The sequence below is a fragment of the Drosophila sulfurigaster genome, chromosome X (assembly GCF_023558435.1).
Source record: "Drosophila sulfurigaster albostrigata strain 15112-1811.04 chromosome X, ASM2355843v2, whole genome shotgun sequence".
NCBI classification, from domain to species: domain Eukaryota; kingdom Metazoa; phylum Arthropoda; class Insecta; order Diptera; family Drosophilidae; genus Drosophila; species Drosophila sulfurigaster.
The window spans coordinates 14,835,125-14,853,836 of NC_084885.1; the positions used below are offsets into that span (position 1 = coordinate 14,835,125).

The window sequence follows — 18,712 nt, forward strand, 5'->3', positions numbered from 1 at the left end:
CATTTTTAAAGGTACGTTCTAAAAAAAAAATGTTTTTCCTTTTTTGTTTTGTTTTATATTATTATATAATGTTTTAATGTATATTTAGTTGTTTATTTCCCCGCCTCTTTATATGCATTTACCTTTGATAATGCATCGAACATTGTTTTTGTTGCGACTGTACCTTGAAAATGTTGCATTCTTCCTTGCTTTCTTATTTTCTTCTCTGTTCTTCTTCTTCGTCATACACTTTAATAATAAATATATGTATGTGTATTTGTTGTTGTAAGTATTACGTTATTTATTCCCCGTGTTTGCTTTGTTAAAAGATATTTCAACATTTACATTACACTCTGCCCTCCGTCATTTGGGTTTCATTTTCATTGTGGTTTAATGACTAATGATATATGGGTGTATGAGTTGAAACTGCTTTGTGGGTGATAAATGTGTAAGAAGTATTCTAAAAAACGAGTAAAAAGCAGAGGACTCTATTACATAGTACATACAATATATTTTAATAGGTATTTTTTGTTTGTTTTCATTTTAAAGGCAGTCACATCGATAGGGTTCAATTAGTTGCTACATGTATACCATAAACTTTTGATTTATATGTTCAATTTCAATTTGAGTTCAACTAATTATCTAATTTATAACAAACACTTCATTTTGTAATACTCTCGCGGGGTGCATAACAGAATTTATCACAAATTATTGTTTTATTTTCATATATGTTATGTAGTTAACAAATAACTCAACGTGAAACCAAATTTGCTGTTGTTACTTGTCAGCATAGCAGTGAGCTTTCTGTCAGCTGCTCAGCGATCAGCGGATGAAGTTTATTTTTGAAATGAAAATGGCCGCCACAAGAGCTTACAAAAGCTGGCTGCTTTGCGGTTGCTTTGCTATCAGCAGTAAAACCGCTAATGAGAATGTACGTATGTATGTAAAAGTATATTTAATTTTGTGAAATTTGAATGACAAGATAATTAAATATTGCCCTGAATAGAGATACATAACAAGTATAAAATTGTGCTGGCAGCGCTAAGAGAATCAATTAATTTTTGTTGGTCTTCATCTGGAAATCAATTAACAAACGCAAATGAAAACGAAAACGAAAACGAGAACTCAAATATTCAGTACTCAAATACATTCGTGCAAAAAACACTCAGTTGGCCATCATTCGCACTTGTCGGGAACGCAAATCAAATCAATGCGAATCAAACGGACAAACAGCCAAAAATCAACAAACAAACAAACGAAAACATTTCAAATGAAATTAAATTCAAATTAGCCAAAAATGTCGCACACAAAGAGGAGGCTGGTGCCCTGCCTGCTGACCAGCAAATAGGGGGGAAGGGGCTGGAATAGGGAATGGGGGAATGAGGGCGTGGCATGATAATGAGTCCACTGAAAATGAGCAGCACGCGTTCCCCAAGCCCAAAAGCAAAGCGTTCCCCAGCACAAGCGTCAACAACAATGAAAATTCGAATATAATGAATGAAATTATGTTGAAAACATATTTTTTGTGTCCCCTAAGATGCGAAAGAGGGAGAATGAGAGAGAGAGAGAGAGAGAGAGGAGACAAAACAAAAGAACAAAAATGTCGAAAAACTGTTTGCTTCCGCTTTGGCGGCTAACAAAGTTGGTCCTTTGTCCATTTTTCGGGGCTGTTTTCCTATTAGCAAGCAATAAATTTGTCGCTCCTATTGAGCGGCAGTCTATGCAGCACCAACAGCACCAACAGCAGCAGCGACATCTAGGTGGAATACTATGTTAGAGATAGAGATAGGCCCATTTAACGAGTCGCGCGAGCAGCGGGGCACGTCAAAAATGTTGGCAGTAACTTTATGATTGCTTTTGTATTGCCCAGCACACACACACACACACACACACACACACACACACACACACACACACACACACACACACACACATACACACACACACACACACACACAAACACATACTCATACTCATACAGAGCGCGTCTCAGGGCAATAGATAAGTGCTGTAGCATACTTTTAGGCGCTGCGCGGCAAAAGTTATGTGTAACAAACTCGCTGATACGCATCGCGACCAACAGAGCCTAGCTTCAAACAGCGAAATGCATGAAACAAAGAGAGAGCAGCAACAACAACAACAACTACAGCAACAACACCAGAGGACAGGGGTCAGGGGGGGACCAAGGAGCTGTGGCAGACAGTCAAGGCGATAGCCAGGCTAATGTGCTTTTTGTGTGGCCACAGTTGGTATTATTGTTACGCTGCCTTCCTCTCTCACACTCTCCAGCTTTTTGCTGGTTGTTTTCGTTGTTGCCGCAACAATTATGATTTGCGGTCGGTTTCAATGTCCATGCCAGCTTCCTCTCTCCTTCCTACCTTCCTACCATGTTGAACGAGAAGGAAAGCAAAAAGAGAGAGAAAAAAACCAAAAACTATAAAACGCCTTGTGAGTTTGCTCGCTTGGCCCGTCATTAAAAGCGCTTTAAAAACTTTCGACATGGTCACTTTTTATACTCTACTATAGTGTTTTTCCATCTCTTTTACTTCTTGCATCCGCCCAACACATATAAATAGCAAAAAGAAAAAAATCATAATAATTTGTTATTGGTTAATGGCTTTTCATTTTGTGTGTGTGTGTGTGTGTGTGTGTGTGCACTATTTTTATTTTTATTTTTTTTTTTGCTCACTCGCTTTTCATCATTTAATTAAAGTGGTGCGCCCGCCGCTTTTAAAACTGCTGCTGCTGTTGTTGCTGTTGGAGCGGAATGCTTAAGGAGCAAAAGAGATGCCAACAATTACGGCGAATTGCTGACGATTGACACTGGACCAAAATGAAGTGGATGCAATGGATGCAAGTGGACAAGACAGCAGCAAATAACACGAAACAACATTATTTTCCAGTTGATTGTGCGCTGAATTGCACTTTAGCAGCAATCTCAAAATAATTGTCTGTCATTTAGCGCATTTTAGTTATTGCTCTGTAAGAATTTTAAAAGTTTACGACCCAACATTAAGAACAAGATAGATCCCCACAGCACGCTGACTGCTACGTAACTCTTGCAGCAAGCAAAATATGTATGTGTGTGTGTGTGTGTCTCTGATCGCATAATTGGCATTAACAGCAGTCGTCGCTTTCACTACACTGCCTGCTGTCTGCTGGCAGAACTCGGCTGCACTCAACAGTGCGCTGTTAGCATTTGAAAAATTTCCCTCCTTGCGCACTGCTAAAATTTCCCTTTTAATGTTAAGCATAAGAATGGTGTGCGCTTTGGTTTCGGGATTTTGTGGTTGTTGTTTTTATTGCCATTTATGTTTTGTTTGTGCTTTACAACGTTTTTCAAGCGCTTTGCAATTTGGAAAACATTTTCGGTCGGCTAATCAACATTATTTTGATTTTTATTGCTACAGTGAAATGCAGATAAACGGAATAATGTGCTGCGAGAGTGGACAAAATCCAAATAAAAACAAAATCAAAGCGGGGCAAAATGCAAAAACACACACACACACACACACATACAAACAGGAGATGAACAGCGAGAGACAAGAAAACTTTTTGGCGCTTGAACTGTAAGTACTATGAATTTTGTTGTTGTCAAAAATTGGCATTGTTGCTGTAGTTGTTATTGTTGTTGTCGTTGCGACTGTTGGCACGTGACCGCTTGGGCAGGTAGCCGGCGTAAATTGTGCGCATAAATTGCAGTACAATTGCAAATTTGCATAAATTATGAGAGTCGCAAGTGCATTAAAAAGGTAAAAACGCACCACATAGCACAGCAAAAAAAAAAATATGGAGTTATCTCGGCGTGCCGAACATTAAGCACCTCTCCCCTCTGACCCACATAACAAAAAAACGAGTGAACGATTTGCGTGAGCAGTAGAAAGCTGAATGCTGTGTGAATGCACATAAAACGTAGGCAACAAACGAGTGCAGAGAATTAAACAAATTATAATAGCATTGGGGAGTTTGAAAAATGTATGGGATTGCGGAGGAGGGGTAGTTACCGTTGTTGATCTGTGCCCATGTGTTGTGCTGTGCGATTTGCCAGTTATATGCCGTTATGCTGGCCAATTAGGCGGGCTGCACGCGCGCGCAGCTGACACACTAAAATTGAATTTGAATTCCAAATGGTGATTATTTACTCTTCACGCACACATACTAATATGCACATGTATTTATATATGTATTTGTATGTGTGTGTGTGTGTGTGAGTGCACATGCAGAAGCACTCGAAACACGCACACTTGGGCATAATAACTAAAGCTTTGTGCTAACTAATTGCCGCAAGGCGAATGTGCGAGGAGGAGCATCGCATACTGCTGTGCTGTGCTGTGTGTTTATTTGCACTAATTTGCATGCATCATTTGCAGCTCGAAAGCTTACGCTTAGTCACCCAGTCACCCACTACACTTCACAGTCCGCCGCTCTCTCGCTTCATCCTCTTCTGCTCCACGCTGCCTTGCTGACTTACTCACTCACGCACTTGCGAAACGGCAAATGCAATGGAGGACAACAACAAAAAAAAACAACTGCGAAACGCAACGAAATTAGAATACTAATTATAATGTTGTCTTGGGCTTTGGTGCTTAACTAATTAACTTATTATTGCAGCAGCTTTTACAGCAAATTAAGCTTATCGTGCTTTCGATTGCAAATCAGTGCTGCTTTTGTATGTATAATCGATTGTCGATAAACCGAGCATCGATCAGGCAATTAATTTGAAACAGTTTGGCAGCCGATAAATTAAACAAATTTGCCTATCTATCTACTAAGTGCTAAGTGTATTTATCGATGAACAATTAAATCGAACGAATTGTATTCATATTGAATGCGTGTATGTGTGAAGTTGGGTGGTGAAGAACGATTGTAGTAGAACACTTGTGGAACAGAGCTTATTTTATGTAGGTATGTTATTATGGGCAAATCGTTATAACATCTTAAGAGGCTTTTTGTGCTTGTCTTTCAATTGTTGTTGCTATCATTGTTAAACATTAGTGTACAATTTCGTTATAGTTAGTTAATCGTAGCTAAGGTTCGTCATCATCATCATCATCATCATCATATTCATTTCGTTATCATGTTTTCGATTCAATTCATTTCTTACATGGTTCTAAGTTTATAACAAATACATGTATCGGTTTCTTGTTAAAGTTATAGTTACTTGCTTTTTGTTGTTCTTCTTCTTCTACTTCTTCTTCGACTTTTCCATCATCTGCTTCTGATTCCTCCACTTCGTCGTGTTGTTACTGTCACAAAAAAAAAGTAGAAATGCGAATTTCTTCTCTTCCTTCTTTTACTTCCTCAGACTATCCAAGGATGCGCGTGTCTGTGTGAGTGAGTGTGTGCGTGTATCTCTGTATGTGTGTAAGTGTGTGTGCTGATGTCGTCCTTATGGGATTTACAACACGGGCCTCGCCACATTCGGCTTGGCCGTCGTGGAGGCAATCTCCGACAGCTTGATGTCAATGGGTACGCGAGTATCGTAGAGCGTGGGCGCCTGCAGGATAATCCCGGCGGTGCCCACCACCACAGCTATTGTGAATATCCAGAGGAAGAGACGATCCAGCACCATGGCAACGTATTTCCAGTCCTCTTTGACCTGTTGGCAATGAAGAACAGAAATACACACACATTGCACACACGCAATGATGAGGCATAAATCAACGAAACGACAACAAAAAAATACTCGTAAAATCAATATGAATGATTCACATACTCCTCCGCTACTAGTATGTTGAAGTGTGCCTGCGAATCATTCAAATATACAAAATTTGTCGTAGACATCAAGTAAGCCTATAATACGCCACATGAGTCACTTACCAACATTCAAAGTAATTAAAAGAACGAAGCAATTTATTTCAAATATTTGCAGTGGAAACTCATGTGGCATACCCCACCCCCATCCTCAGTCCTCCTGACGATTGGAGTTTTAGGCACAAACTCCATTTAATTTCGTGCGGCCTTATAACTTTAACCATTTAAGTATAGCACGTCAAATGTGCAGCCAGTTAGGATATTTGTATTGCCAATAAATCAATTGAACTACTCCCAAAATAGTTGATGCGACGCACTAAGTAACTGAATTTGCCAGGAATTACTCGAAATTGAATGTGCGGCTTAAAACGGCATTGTTGATTGCAATCTGACACGAATCATTCGCATTCGCATTCGCATTCACATTCGCATTCACATTTGCTATATGATCGATCTAATAGTGCGAGTATAAAGCAATTTCCAAGTTGTTTTGTCTATTTATCAGCGGGTCTCTGTGACACGCTGTCAGTACTTATTTCTATTCAGTTGGCAGTTGCTCCTCTACCCCAGTCTTCCATCTGCTTTCCCTTCGCTATCGTCGTGCCTTTTCACGCTTTTGTGCCCAATGTAAATGCCAGGACATTGGCAGTGCCAACTGTTCCATTATGTGCACTGTCTCGATGTTTTCCCACATATCTCAGCAGTTGTGTCATGTTCCCCATCTCACTCTACTTCTCTCTATCTGGCTCTCTTTGTCGCGTGTGCTGTCGGTGTATATTCGTGTCCGTATCCGTGTCCGTGTTCATGTCTGTCTTTGTGTCCGTGGCCTAAGCCCAGCATGACATTCCAATAATGATTGAATGTGTGCGTAATTTTAATAAAATACTTTTATTGGCATTTGTGCCGCCACAAGACATTCATTATGCTGCCAAGGAACTACTGATACTACCACTACTACTACTACTACCACTGCTGCTGCTGCTGATGTGAATGCGAGTGCAAGGACTCCAAGGACTTTTCGTGTCCGAGCGTGTTCATAAGCCGCATGAAAAGTCATTAAAACTTTTTGATGCTGCTGCCGTCCGCTGAGAGTGGAGACACAACACATGCGTAAGAGGCAAGCAGACGGGGATGCGGACAGGACACGCAGGACATACTGGACACACACACTAACACACACATTGCATGATGAAAGGTCAATAAAAGGGCAAGGCTAGGCTTCATCATCATTAGCGCCGCATCAAACTTCATTATGAGCATTAACTGACGACGCGCGCTCATTGTGCCTCATTTGTCCTGACATTGTCCCGCCTAGGTGTAGTGCCTGTTTTATTCCCCGTCCACCCGTCCACCCACACTCGCACACACATACACACCCTTGGCTGTATATCGATTATTGACGTTCGAGCAAATCCGAGCTAAGGCTTCTCTAATTTATTGCGCCCGCCAGCGTTTGGCCTATTAACATTGCACGCCCAATTCCGCAACATAGTCCTGCGACCTCGCTGTCGACGGATTGCAGCTATTTAGAGTTCCACAGAGTTCCCCGAATACCGCAGTACTGTATTCCTGTTGTTGTCCCGCGGCTCTGCAGTCCTGTATGTCCTTTGTCGCGCTGTGTTGTTGTCCTGTTCTCGTGTATTTCTGTTGACCCGTTGTAGCACAGTCCTGCAGTACTATGCGTCCTGTGGTCCTGTGGTCCTGTACTCCCGCGGAGTTCTGTATTCCTCTAGGCATCGCAATCCCGTGTTCGCTCGCTATGGTTTTTTGGGCTTGTTGTGCTCCCCCTTGTGATCCCTCTCAGCCCCGCGAACGGTGTCTCCGCCCACCGTTGACTGCTGACAGTCACGGGTTGCGACTTAGGCTAAGCCGCGCCAAATACTAAGCGGCTTTCGGCTTTTGCCAGGCGACCTCACTTGGCCTCATTTGCCGTCTGTCTCCGTTGCAGTCTAGCTATTTCTGCTCACCCCTGAAGCGTTCTATCTACGTCCTGCTCCTGACGCTTCTCTGTTCTATACTCGAGTCTATACCCGACCCTACTCTTATCTCTTTCCTGTTCTATTCCTACTATAACCGTCCTACTATTGTCCCTGCCCTGCCCTGTTCTAATCACTTGCTATTCTTGCATGTCCCTGTTTTTTCTCCCCCCTTCGTACTCCTGTACTTACCCGTGTGCTCTCCTCCTCCTTGCGCGTCTGATCCGCAATATAGTTGACACCATCCATGGCCTTGTGGAGCTCTGGGCAGGTGTGCCAGCGTTGTCGCACATTGCTGCCCCGTCCCCCCGTACAACAGTGGGGTCCGCCCTCGCGCTGGCAGGCAGGCAATATATCACAGGCTGGCGGTGGCGGTGGCGTCGGTGTTGCACCACCCGCTGCCGCCGCCGATGCTGCCGCTGCTGCTGCGGCTGCAGCTGCCGCCGCTGAGGTGCTGGCACCAGCTGCTGAGGCGGCGGCAGCAGCTGCAGCGGCTGCAGCGGCCGCGGCGGCTGATGTGGTGGGTCGATGTTGATGCAGCAGCTCTGAGGATTGGCAGGCGGCGCCAGCGCCCATGCCCTGATGGATTTGTATGGTGCCGCTGCAGCAGGAATCAGCGAGCGTTGAGGCGGTGGCCACCGAATTCACCGTCGTTGTGGACTTTATCACATTGGGATTGTGGATGCCGCCCAAACCCAAATCGCAGGTGGTCGTCGAGGCGTGCGCTTGATGCGCATGCAGCGGCAATGGCGAGAAATTTGCCGAGCAACTCGATTGCTGACGATACAGATGATAGCTGCCAGCCCCTGCCTGACTGCCCTGACTGCTAATGCCCCCCTGATGCTGTGCCAGCGTCGATGTGGAGCTGCTTTTGCCAGCTGCACCACCAGCTGCACCTGTCGACGAGCCGCAGCATGCGCCCGCATTGTAATGATGATGAGCGGTGGTGGCGCCGTTCTGGCCCTGGCCCGTCTGGCCCGTCTGGCTTGACGTCGAGGTCATCTGGCGGAACTTGGTCGGCGTCAGCGGATGATCGAGTAGCGAGCCGCCCGTCTGCTGATACTGATTGTGATACTGGGCATCAATCAGCGAGGATGTGGTCGAGGTTTGCTGGTTAACCGTCGATATGGTCGGCGGATACAGTGAGCTCAAATGCCCGGTGATTGTTGAGGCACCACCACCACCACCAACACCACCACCACCGCCCCCAACACCACCGCCACCCATTGCGCCCAGCTCATCCATGAGACTGAGCGTCTGTACGCGATGCTGCAGATGCGGCGATGTGCTACGCGATGTCGTTTTAGGGCTGTGATGCATGCTGCAAAATCGAAACGGAAAGCAAATTCCCCTTGAAGATCTTAGGCAATTGGCTGGACTTTTGTTAAACTTACCGGGACAGAGCCACAGGCGGTGGCAACGGTGGTATTTGATCCCTCAGCTCGAGTCCATTGCACGTGCGCACCATAAGACGACGCGAGGATTTGCTGGAGAACGAGGAGGAAAGAAGAAACAAGAAACAAGAAAATGGCATTAGGATTGGATTAGAGTACGGAACATTCAGAATGAATGTGGGCGAAAACATACATCATTTCGCTGATCGGATAGAGCGGTCGACGCATCACCAGAAAACGTGGCAGCTGATTGATGAACACCGTGCGCACCCAAGGCGCCATTGTGTGCGTTTGTGGCGAACGGAAATGAATGTTCAGCACCAGCACTGTCACACAGATGCTGCGGGGCAAAAAATATAAATAGACAAAGAGAGTTAGCGAGGGTGAGATGCAGAAAGAGAGAGAGAGAGAGATAAAGAGTGAGAGTGAGTGAGGGGAGTCGTGTAAGTCTTTTAGTCGGCTAATTAACTTGTGACGCCCACGTCTGTCTAATTAGCTGCTGCCCTCGACAAGTCAGGCTCGGACTGCGACTGCGAGAGCGAGAGCGAAGAGTGAGAGCGAAGAGTGAGAGCTGCCCATTGCCTTAATTACATCATTTGTGGTCCAAGTGCGAGGTCCTGTTGCGCCCGGTCTAGTGGCAGTGGCAGTGTCAGTGCAGCCCACGCCAAACTCAGCTCCAGCTCCAGCTCCAGCTTCATTCGCTGTGCCATGCCCCGTTCATTGTGCCGCACTCGACCTGGGAGGAAGGAGGGATCCAGGGATCCTTCCCTGGCAGCTAGACTTTTGTTTACCAACAATTAGGCGGGCATTTGTGTGGCAAGTGGGCGTGGCAAATGGCTGTAAATTGCCCCGGCCATTTTTGAAGTTTGACTTGCGGCCGACGACGACGTCGACGACTACGACGAGGACAACGACAACGCAAGGCTAGGGAAGGCGAAGCAAAACGAGGCGCTGTGGAGGCGAATAGACTCGAGACGAGTCGAGTGGAGTGGAGTGGAGGCGTGGCATATGGGCAGTTGGCCAAATGAGCGTTAGATATGAACGAGGACGAAAAAACAATGGCAAATATGAACAGCACACACACGGCAGCAACTAGGCTCACTGCTACCCTGTACTTCTATTCAGACAAATGTGTGAATCTAGTTTATCAATACCACATTGTTATACGAGTACTGTGGTAACTGAGGGTTCAAAAAAAACTAGTGAAACTCCTCAGTGCGTTAAATACATTGTTGTATGTATTGAATAAATGCAAAGAGTTGCAGAGTATAAACGTAAAAAACGAATATGAACAAAAAAAAATAACGTAACGGGCGCAATTTCATTTTTTGCATCCGTTTCCGACTCGACAGTCGTCTCATAAACAAGAGGTAGACCAGCCAGAGGAGAGGGATAGAAAGACACTGAGGAAGGGAGGTATACCAGAGGGAGCTGTTATCAGTTTGGCATGCAAATCGAACGAGTGCGTGCTCGAGCCTTGGCACAATCTCAATCGCAATCACAATCGTTGTCCTAGTCGCGGTGGCAGTCGGAGTCGCAATCGCAATCGCAGTCGCAGTCGCAAAGCGTATTCACAATCATATTCACATTCAACATTCAGTATTCAACATTCAACATTCAACATTTCGCATTCTACATTCAACATTCCACATTCAGCATTCAGTTGTAGTCGGCATTTATATTCACTCACCTGAACGTATCCAGTATCATTGTGAAAAGCACAAATTTGCCGAGCAGCGGCACCACCAGCGATGTGGGCGGAATGATTTCCGCCAGCAGCAGGAAGAACACAGTGAGCGACAGCAGAATGGATATGCTTAATGAGACCTGTGTGCGAGAGAGAAAGACAGAGCGTGGATAGAGATAGATATACATACATACATATATAGTAGAGATGGAGAAGTCACTGCGATGTTTTAGTCAAGTTCATTTGCAGCTTCAACGGCAAACTGGCAACTGGCAAACGACAACGACAACGGCAACGGAACGTGGCAAGGGATTTGGGAAATTGAGTTTCAGGTGAGCGGAAAAATGAAGGCACCACCATAAAGAAGCGACAATTGTGAATCGCTCAAAATGAAACCTCGGGTACCCTAGATAAGGTTAATGCATGTACTACAACTAAGAGTACGTGTAAATAATATTACTCAGGTTTTTTTTTCGCATGACACATTAACTTAACGATTTCCATGTGTTATCTGTATAGCTTCCTAAGTTAGTTAAATACCGAATGCAAATACTCATATGTTAATTAACATAAAGATTTCAAATTTATTCACATCTCACATTCTCGTTGATGTCACATGCCATCATCAGCGTTAAATTTAAAGTGTAACAGCCTAGTTTCATAGCAGTCAGCTTAAAGTGGGGAGCCAAACGATAGCTGTGATCACAAAGGTGTGTGGCGCCTATCGATAAATTTCACATTTGCCTTTACAAAGCAACATCGATATTTGAATGCCAATGTGTCAGCTGTGAATTGGTGCAGAAAATGTGTAGAAGCGCAAATATTGATGGCAACTAAATAAATTGTTTGGTAAGAACACAAGACAACGCCATACACATGTATTTAAATAAACATTCAAATGCAGCTGCTATTCACAGCAGTTTGCCTTCGAATTTTCTACTTGAGTTATTAAAATCGAAATCGTATAAAATGCTATTGAAGTGTGTGTTGCAATTTTTTTTATTGTTCATGTTGATGCTGAGTGTGTGAGTATGTGAGTATGTGTGTGTGTGAAGCGTAAAAACAATGGCAGCAGCAGAAGCAAAGGATGCCTTATAAATAACCACATGGCAAGTTGACTGACTAATCCCATTCGTTGTTCGCATTCTCTCTCCCTCAAGCTTTTGCTTTATTCTTGCCTCAATATATTGCGGCGCCAGGCACATAAAAACCATAGCATACTTCGCAGAGCGCCCAATAAGGCAAACTCAATATGATTTGTATGGTGGCGAGACGGAGAAGGAGACGGAGATGGACGGACAGAGCGAGTGAGAGTGAGAGTGAGAGATAGAGTGAGTGAGTCGCAGTCAGCGCGCTGCCAAGTTGTATTAACTGCTAAGCACAGCTGGCTCAGCTGGAGGTCAGGACAGGTGGCCCAGGTGGCCCAGGTGGCACAGCTTCACCTGTGTGTGTGTGTGTATGTGTGCGTGTTCTTTTATGTGTGTGTGTGTGTGTAAGCTGCTTGTAATGAAGTGTGTGCAAAAAGTAATTAAATGTCGAAAATGAGACGGGCAATTTGAGTTCTTGAGAGCTTCTTATGTGTGCACACACACACATAAATACTTTCGCAGTAGCACATCTCTCATTGTCACTGTCTGTGCATGTGTGTGTGTGTGTGTGTGTGTGTGTGGCATAAATTTGATGCCTAATGATTTTATGATAATTAGCCTTAGTTTTGCAAAGTGCTGTAAAGCGATTAGTGCGCTGCCTAATTAAGGTTGCAAGCCGCTTTTGACATGCGACATGGACAAAGTCCTCAAGCTGACAAGTCAGTTGCAAGCGGACACGAGGAGGGGCATTATTTATGCAAATGTATGTGTAATTAATGTCTGCACTACACATTCTCTCTTATGCCTCTCTCACTCTCTCTCTCTCTCTCATTCTCGGTAGCTCTGACACTTGCTCTCTCACTCGTTGAATGTGCCACACAACTGTGGCATAGGGCAGGCAATGCATGTGTGTGCTGCACATAAAATGTAATTGTTTCAGCAATAATAAAAATGCAGACGCGTCGACAAAAGGGTTTCGTGTGTGTTTTGCCTGTGGCCAAAAGCAAAATATAAAAACTCGCAGTTTGCCATTGTCCAGTTGAGCTACTTAGTATTGGACACGAACTCTATGCGATTGACTGAATGGATGAATGAATAAATGAACGAATGAACGAATGAACCAATGAATGGCTGAATGAATGAAGTGCGTTGTGGCGCATATGCATGTAAATTGCCAATTGCAATTCCAATTTCCAATTTCCAATACGAATACGAATTCGAATTCGAAATCGGCAACGCAATCGAAATCGCAATCGGAATCCGATTCTCATTTCGATTGCACATGTCCCATCTCATATTCCCATTCGCCGTTGCCGCCCCCTCTCCCTCTCTCTCTCTCTCTCTCTCTCTCTCTCTCTCGTATGTTTTTAACTACTTGCAATAACAACAACAACAACAACATCAACAACAACAACCGCAGTAGCGGGAGCGGGAGCAATTGGCAACTTCATTCCCATGGAGCAGACGATTGCTCGTTGCTCAATACGTTGACCGCTTTTAGGCGTAAATATTTGTGCGAGCTCCAGCTGTCGCTGTCTATCTCCCTCTCTCTCACTCACTGACCATAAAAAGCACACAACATAACATAACAAAATAACAACAAGAAAAACAACAACAACAACAAAACACAACACAACACAGCTTGACCAGGCGGCGGGCTGGCTCGTAAAATAAAAACACAATGAATTGTTTATTCGAACGAGCCGGAGCCGAAACTGATATGTTCCCCAAGCCCGTAGGCTGTAGGCTCTTTATGTGCTTGCATTCCCCTCCCCCCAACCCTATTCACCACTCGATATGTCCCCTATTTCGTGCAAGTGCTGAACTTTAACAGATCCTTCTGCAGCTTGTTATCGCTCATTTTATTTCGCACCTTATCTATCTTTACGCTTTACCTCGTCTTTCATTTACAACCTTGCGTGCCAAATAAGTAGCTTGTTAGCTTCGATTACAGTTGAGAGGCGAGTGCTTCCCCCTCTTTTACTCGTTATCTTACCCTGTTAATGTTTCCAGAATTTGGAATTAGTTTCTGTCTTTTATATTTGTATTTGCCTGCTCTGAATAACATATTTATTTTTATTTTTAGAAGCAAGAAAGAGCTTTACTCGTTACTTTAAAATTAACGAGTTTTCTTAAATTTGGTAAGTTTTGCTAAATTAGTTATTTTCATAGATGTATGTATATTTATTTTCATTATTGACAAACTAAATATATTAAGAAAACACTTTACTCGTTGCTTTGAAATCGGCGAGCTTTCTGACTTGCTTGCTTACAGCAAATATAATATTATTTTTTGTTGTTTGTTATAAATGAATATCACCATTAAGAAACATAGAAAAGGTTGGAATAAAGCTATACCGAGTTGTAGGCTACTCGCTGCTTTGAAAGCAAAGATTTTTTGTTAGATTGTTATGCCAGCCACTCATAGGGTAAAAGAGTATTATAACTTTGTGCCTCGAGCACACTTAGCTGTAGATTTGTTAATTGTTGAAATTTTATTTATTTGAATAAACTATTTATTATCTCGATTTACTCGTTACTTTGAAAAGAATGAGTTTTCCTTAGCTTGCTATCTTTTTTATAGCAATGACGACACTTAATTTCGGTTGTGTATCAAATTATACACTTGTTATGGCATTAAGTAGTTTTAATTAACACTCTCTGCTTTTCGGAGTATTGTAAATTATTTGTCCTTGCTGAACATGCCGACGAGTGCACTTTTTGGCTCACTCTCATTATGGTAATCAGTGTTCTTGTTTTTTTTTTTTGTAATCAACAAAAGCTATTTTACATTTGAGTATTGTGTTGGGCTATCAACGAGTTGTGTAGTACACGCCATTAATCATAACAACGAGTGTTGTGGCACACACACACACACACACACACACACAAACAGCAACGAGTGCTGTTCTACTCGCCGTAGGGGAGAGTGAAGTTGAGTTCCGGTTTGCCTTTGGTTATAGCCAATTTGGTAGTCATAATTGGTGAGCTGCTTGTTGATGTGGATTCTCTCTAGCGAATCGTTTTATGCACCTGACCAGCTAAAGGGATGACTGCCAAACCGTCTCTCTGTGTGTGTGTGTGTGTGTGCGTGTGTGTTGGCTTCCATCAAATGCACTGTCAATATTTATTACACAAATTATGCATAATGGTCGACGTCGACGTCGACGTCGAGAAAACCGCGCGCACATACAAATTATTTTTGCGTTTTATTTATTTTGAAAATTGGCCGTAATTTATTCATAAGTCCCCAGCGGCATGTAAATATTTATATTTATGCATTATGCCGTTTTATTTTATTAATCATTTTTTTCTTCTGCTTCTTTACTGTGTTTTTTTTTAACCATTTTTCGGCCGTTTTCGCACCACAAAGAATCGCGCTGAGAAACGCGCTCAGCAGCGTGAACCGCAAAACGCGCGCGTTTTTTAACGCTCGCAATTCATCTGCATTCAAGTCGATGTATGTGTGTTTGAGTGTGTGTGTGTGTGTGTTTGCATGTCTGTACACATTAAATTAAATACAACATGTAATTTTATTTATTTAAAGTTAAATGGCGGCAAACAGTAAAAAAAGAAAATGTCGAAATGCATTTTCATTTTCATTTTCATTTGAGTGTAAAATTATTTTTTTGGTTTTTTCGTTTTCGTTTTTTTTCTTTTTAATTAAAAGCACATTGAGAGCACACACACAGTCGCTTCGTATCGTCTGAGTATGTGTTTGCTGCAATAAATTATGGCAATTGGATGAAAGCGCATAAAAAGATATATACCCGAAAAAGAAAAACACCAAAAACAAAAAGAAGGAAAGAAAACGACCAAAACCAAACAACCAAAAAAAAAAAAAAAAAAAAAAAAAGAAACGAAGAATCGTAGACTCGGATGTGTATATAAATTAATGTGGCAGCATCAGCTGCGGCTTCATTGCGGCAACTGATGATGAAGATGATAAAGACGATATACATAGATGATATAGATGATGAGGATGCGGTGCATCCCAGTGAAGGAAAGGATATGTTATTACTCACCTTTTCGCCACTGTCCGATGGCAGGTAGAAGACCAGAATGGTTAGAAAACTGATGCCCATGCAGGGTATGATCAGGTTGACCGTGTAGAAGAGCGTCTTGCGTCGCATTGTGATGTTGAATGTGATGTCCAGATATGGCTCATCGCAGCACGTATAGAATTTTTCATTTCTGAGTGCGAGAGAGAGACAGAGAGAGAGAGAAAGAGAGAGAATGTTGGTTAGAATGTGCCACGTAGGACGTAAATATTTATTTATTATGGGGCTGTTGTTTGCAGTTTCCGCTGGCAGAACATCCGCAGCGTCAATAAGCACACACACACACACACACACACATAAATATATTACCAACCCACCCACACACACACGCACACAGCGGCGCCAAGTCACATAAATCATCAGTTGCGCGATAAATATTGAAAAATGCTCGAAATTATTTGCAAAGACCGCACTGATGACTCCACAACTGCGGCTGACTGCCTGCCAAACTGTGCGCACACCAGTGTCCATCAAACAGTGCCAAGCTGCCAAAACGGTAGCAATTGTATTTCGCCTAATGAACTTGACACTTTGCGGCCGGCCTCCTGTTTGTCCTGTCGCGTACATAATTTAAAAGTTAATAATCTTTGACTGCCAACCAACGGCAAAACAACAAACAACAAATTTGAAGAGCAAAATAATCATAAAAAATCAAGAAAACGAGCTGAGATCTGAAGTGGTGGAGAAGTGGAGAAGTGGAGGCATCGCCAGCAAAAGAAAGCAAGCAAATTTGGTAAATTGAGTCAAGAACTTTTTGGCGACCGCACTTGAAAAACTCTCGGGCAAAAGTGGAGGAGCGAGAGAGAGAAAATGGAGAAAACGCGGCGGAAAAAAAAATGAAGAAATGCCTGGCAGCTAGGGAACGGGTTGCCAATGGATGGATACGGATATTTGGGGTATTCGACCATGGCCAGAGTACTCTAGTGTATGTGTGTGTGTGTGTGTGTGAGTGAGTGTTGTATGTTTGCCATCAATAATTCCGAGAGGCTTGCGGCTTCATTTTGAATAAGAAAATATTGTAAATAAATAATAAAGAGCGAAGGGCAGCAGCGAAAGAAGCAGCAACATCGAAGCCAAGGCAGGACAACTAACTGTTTCTGGCAGTTGACTCTACACACACACACACACACATACACACACATACAGTCGCAGATGAAGTATGTGGCAATCGTTGGATGAGCACAAGGATAATGATGAGGATGAAAAACAAGCACAACTTGCCATCGACTGACCAAAGCAATTCAAGTATAAAATATGCCTAGGAAAACATTGGTAAGTGCTTCGCAACACAAACACAGACGCAAGGGCAGGGGATCGAAGGGTCAGCAGCTAGCAGCTGGCAGCTGGAAATAGTTGCGCTGCAAAATACAAAAAATATATACATATATATAATTCGAAAAGCAAACGGAAAACTGTCAGTCAAATCCTTCGAGAGAAACAAAACTCGGCCAGCAAAACGAGAAAGACATGGCGAAGAGAAGAGAGGAGAGAAGAAGTGGAGAAGTGGAGAAGTAGAGAAGCGATTGAGGTACAGCAAAAGGAGTAAGTCGCAGACGTGACTCAATTGACTGATGATGATCGGGATAAGGAAAACCCCTAATACCAAAATATATACTTTACTATTAAGCCAGCATACAGAGGGGTGGCAAGAAGGGGACCATCAATTTATGGCTAGGCCAAAAGGCAAAAGCGGAATTGAGCTGCTGAAAAGGAGCGAGAGAGGAAGAGGTGTGAAGAGAGCAAAAGTAAAGTAGAGGCATAAGAATGAAAAATCAGGTAAGAGTAGCATTGCTAAAACAAAGGGAAAAAGCATTAGAAGACCTTTAAATACTCTAGAGAAAAAAGCGAGCAAAGAAAAAAAAGTTTTATTCGCAAAAAAAGGCAACAAATGGGAAAAATCACAAAGAATTACACACAAATCAAGTTGAGCAAAGCAAATGAAACAATAGAGCAAATCTGAGAAAAGAACGAAATGAGAAATAATTGCAAACAAGTTTAAAAAACCGAAGAGAGCAACGATTACAAAAGCGTAAAGAGTTGATAGATGTTGATAAAAGCAAAAAGAAATGAACTTGTGATAAAAATAAGAGTATTGTGAAATTGTTTTCCCCCTTTACATCTTCACAACCATTTTCAATAAAAAGAAATATCAAAGTTAGGCGTACGCTTGACAATAATAATTAAACAAGGCTGAAGGCGACTGAACAGGAGAAAGGAGACTTTGCTGTAGATAAGTCGCAAATTGGAGTGACAAGTATAATTAAAAATAAAAACGATTTCTTGAAATTGTTTCGTTTGTAATATCTGCTCTTACGATTGCGCATACAACTCAGTATATTTAATATACACTTTCAGATTTTGAATACTGAATCCTTTAACTAAGGGCAATGCGATTTAGACGAATTTAGGAAGAGAGAGATAGAGATGTTAAAATATGAAATGCACAAATCTCAGTATATTTAAATACTGAGTCTGTGGAAGCAACGAAAACTAGATAGTGATAGGGATAGAGTTGGAGATGATAAAATGAAATTGTAGTATATTTAATATACACTTTCAGCTTTTAAATACTGAATCTTTTAAGTAAAGGCATCGCTATTTAAGCGAATACTAGAAGGTGATAGAAAGAAAGACAGATAGACGGATTATAAAATATGAGGTGCACATATTGCAGTATATTTAATATACACTTTGGGCTCTTAAATACTGAATCTAAATCTGAAGTTAAGGGAACATGATTTAGACGTAGACTAGAAGACAATAGGGAACGAGA

At 42.6% G+C, this 18,712-nt stretch overlaps 1 protein-coding gene across 1 annotated transcript in view; it reads right to left on the bottom strand.

Moving 5' to 3' along the window:
- Positions 1 to 1,332: 1,332 nt before the first annotated feature.
- The window catches only part of LOC133849596 (acetylcholine receptor subunit alpha-like), a 119,344-nt gene continuing 101,964 nt past the window's right edge, over positions 1,333 to 18,712 (bottom strand). Inside the window, exons 8-13 of the mRNA XM_062285784.1 lie at positions 15,904 to 16,072; positions 10,794 to 10,930; positions 9,297 to 9,443; positions 9,104 to 9,196; positions 7,902 to 9,030; positions 1,333 to 5,578 (exon numbers count right to left, since the gene is read on the bottom strand). Coding sequence (XP_062141768.1) covers positions 5,378 to 5,578; positions 7,902 to 9,030; positions 9,104 to 9,196; positions 9,297 to 9,443; positions 10,794 to 10,930; positions 15,904 to 16,072 — 1,876 coding nt within the window. The 3' untranslated portion in view covers positions 1,333 to 5,377. The remainder of the gene's footprint in view (positions 5,579 to 7,901; positions 9,031 to 9,103; positions 9,197 to 9,296; positions 9,444 to 10,793; positions 10,931 to 15,903; positions 16,073 to 18,712) is intronic.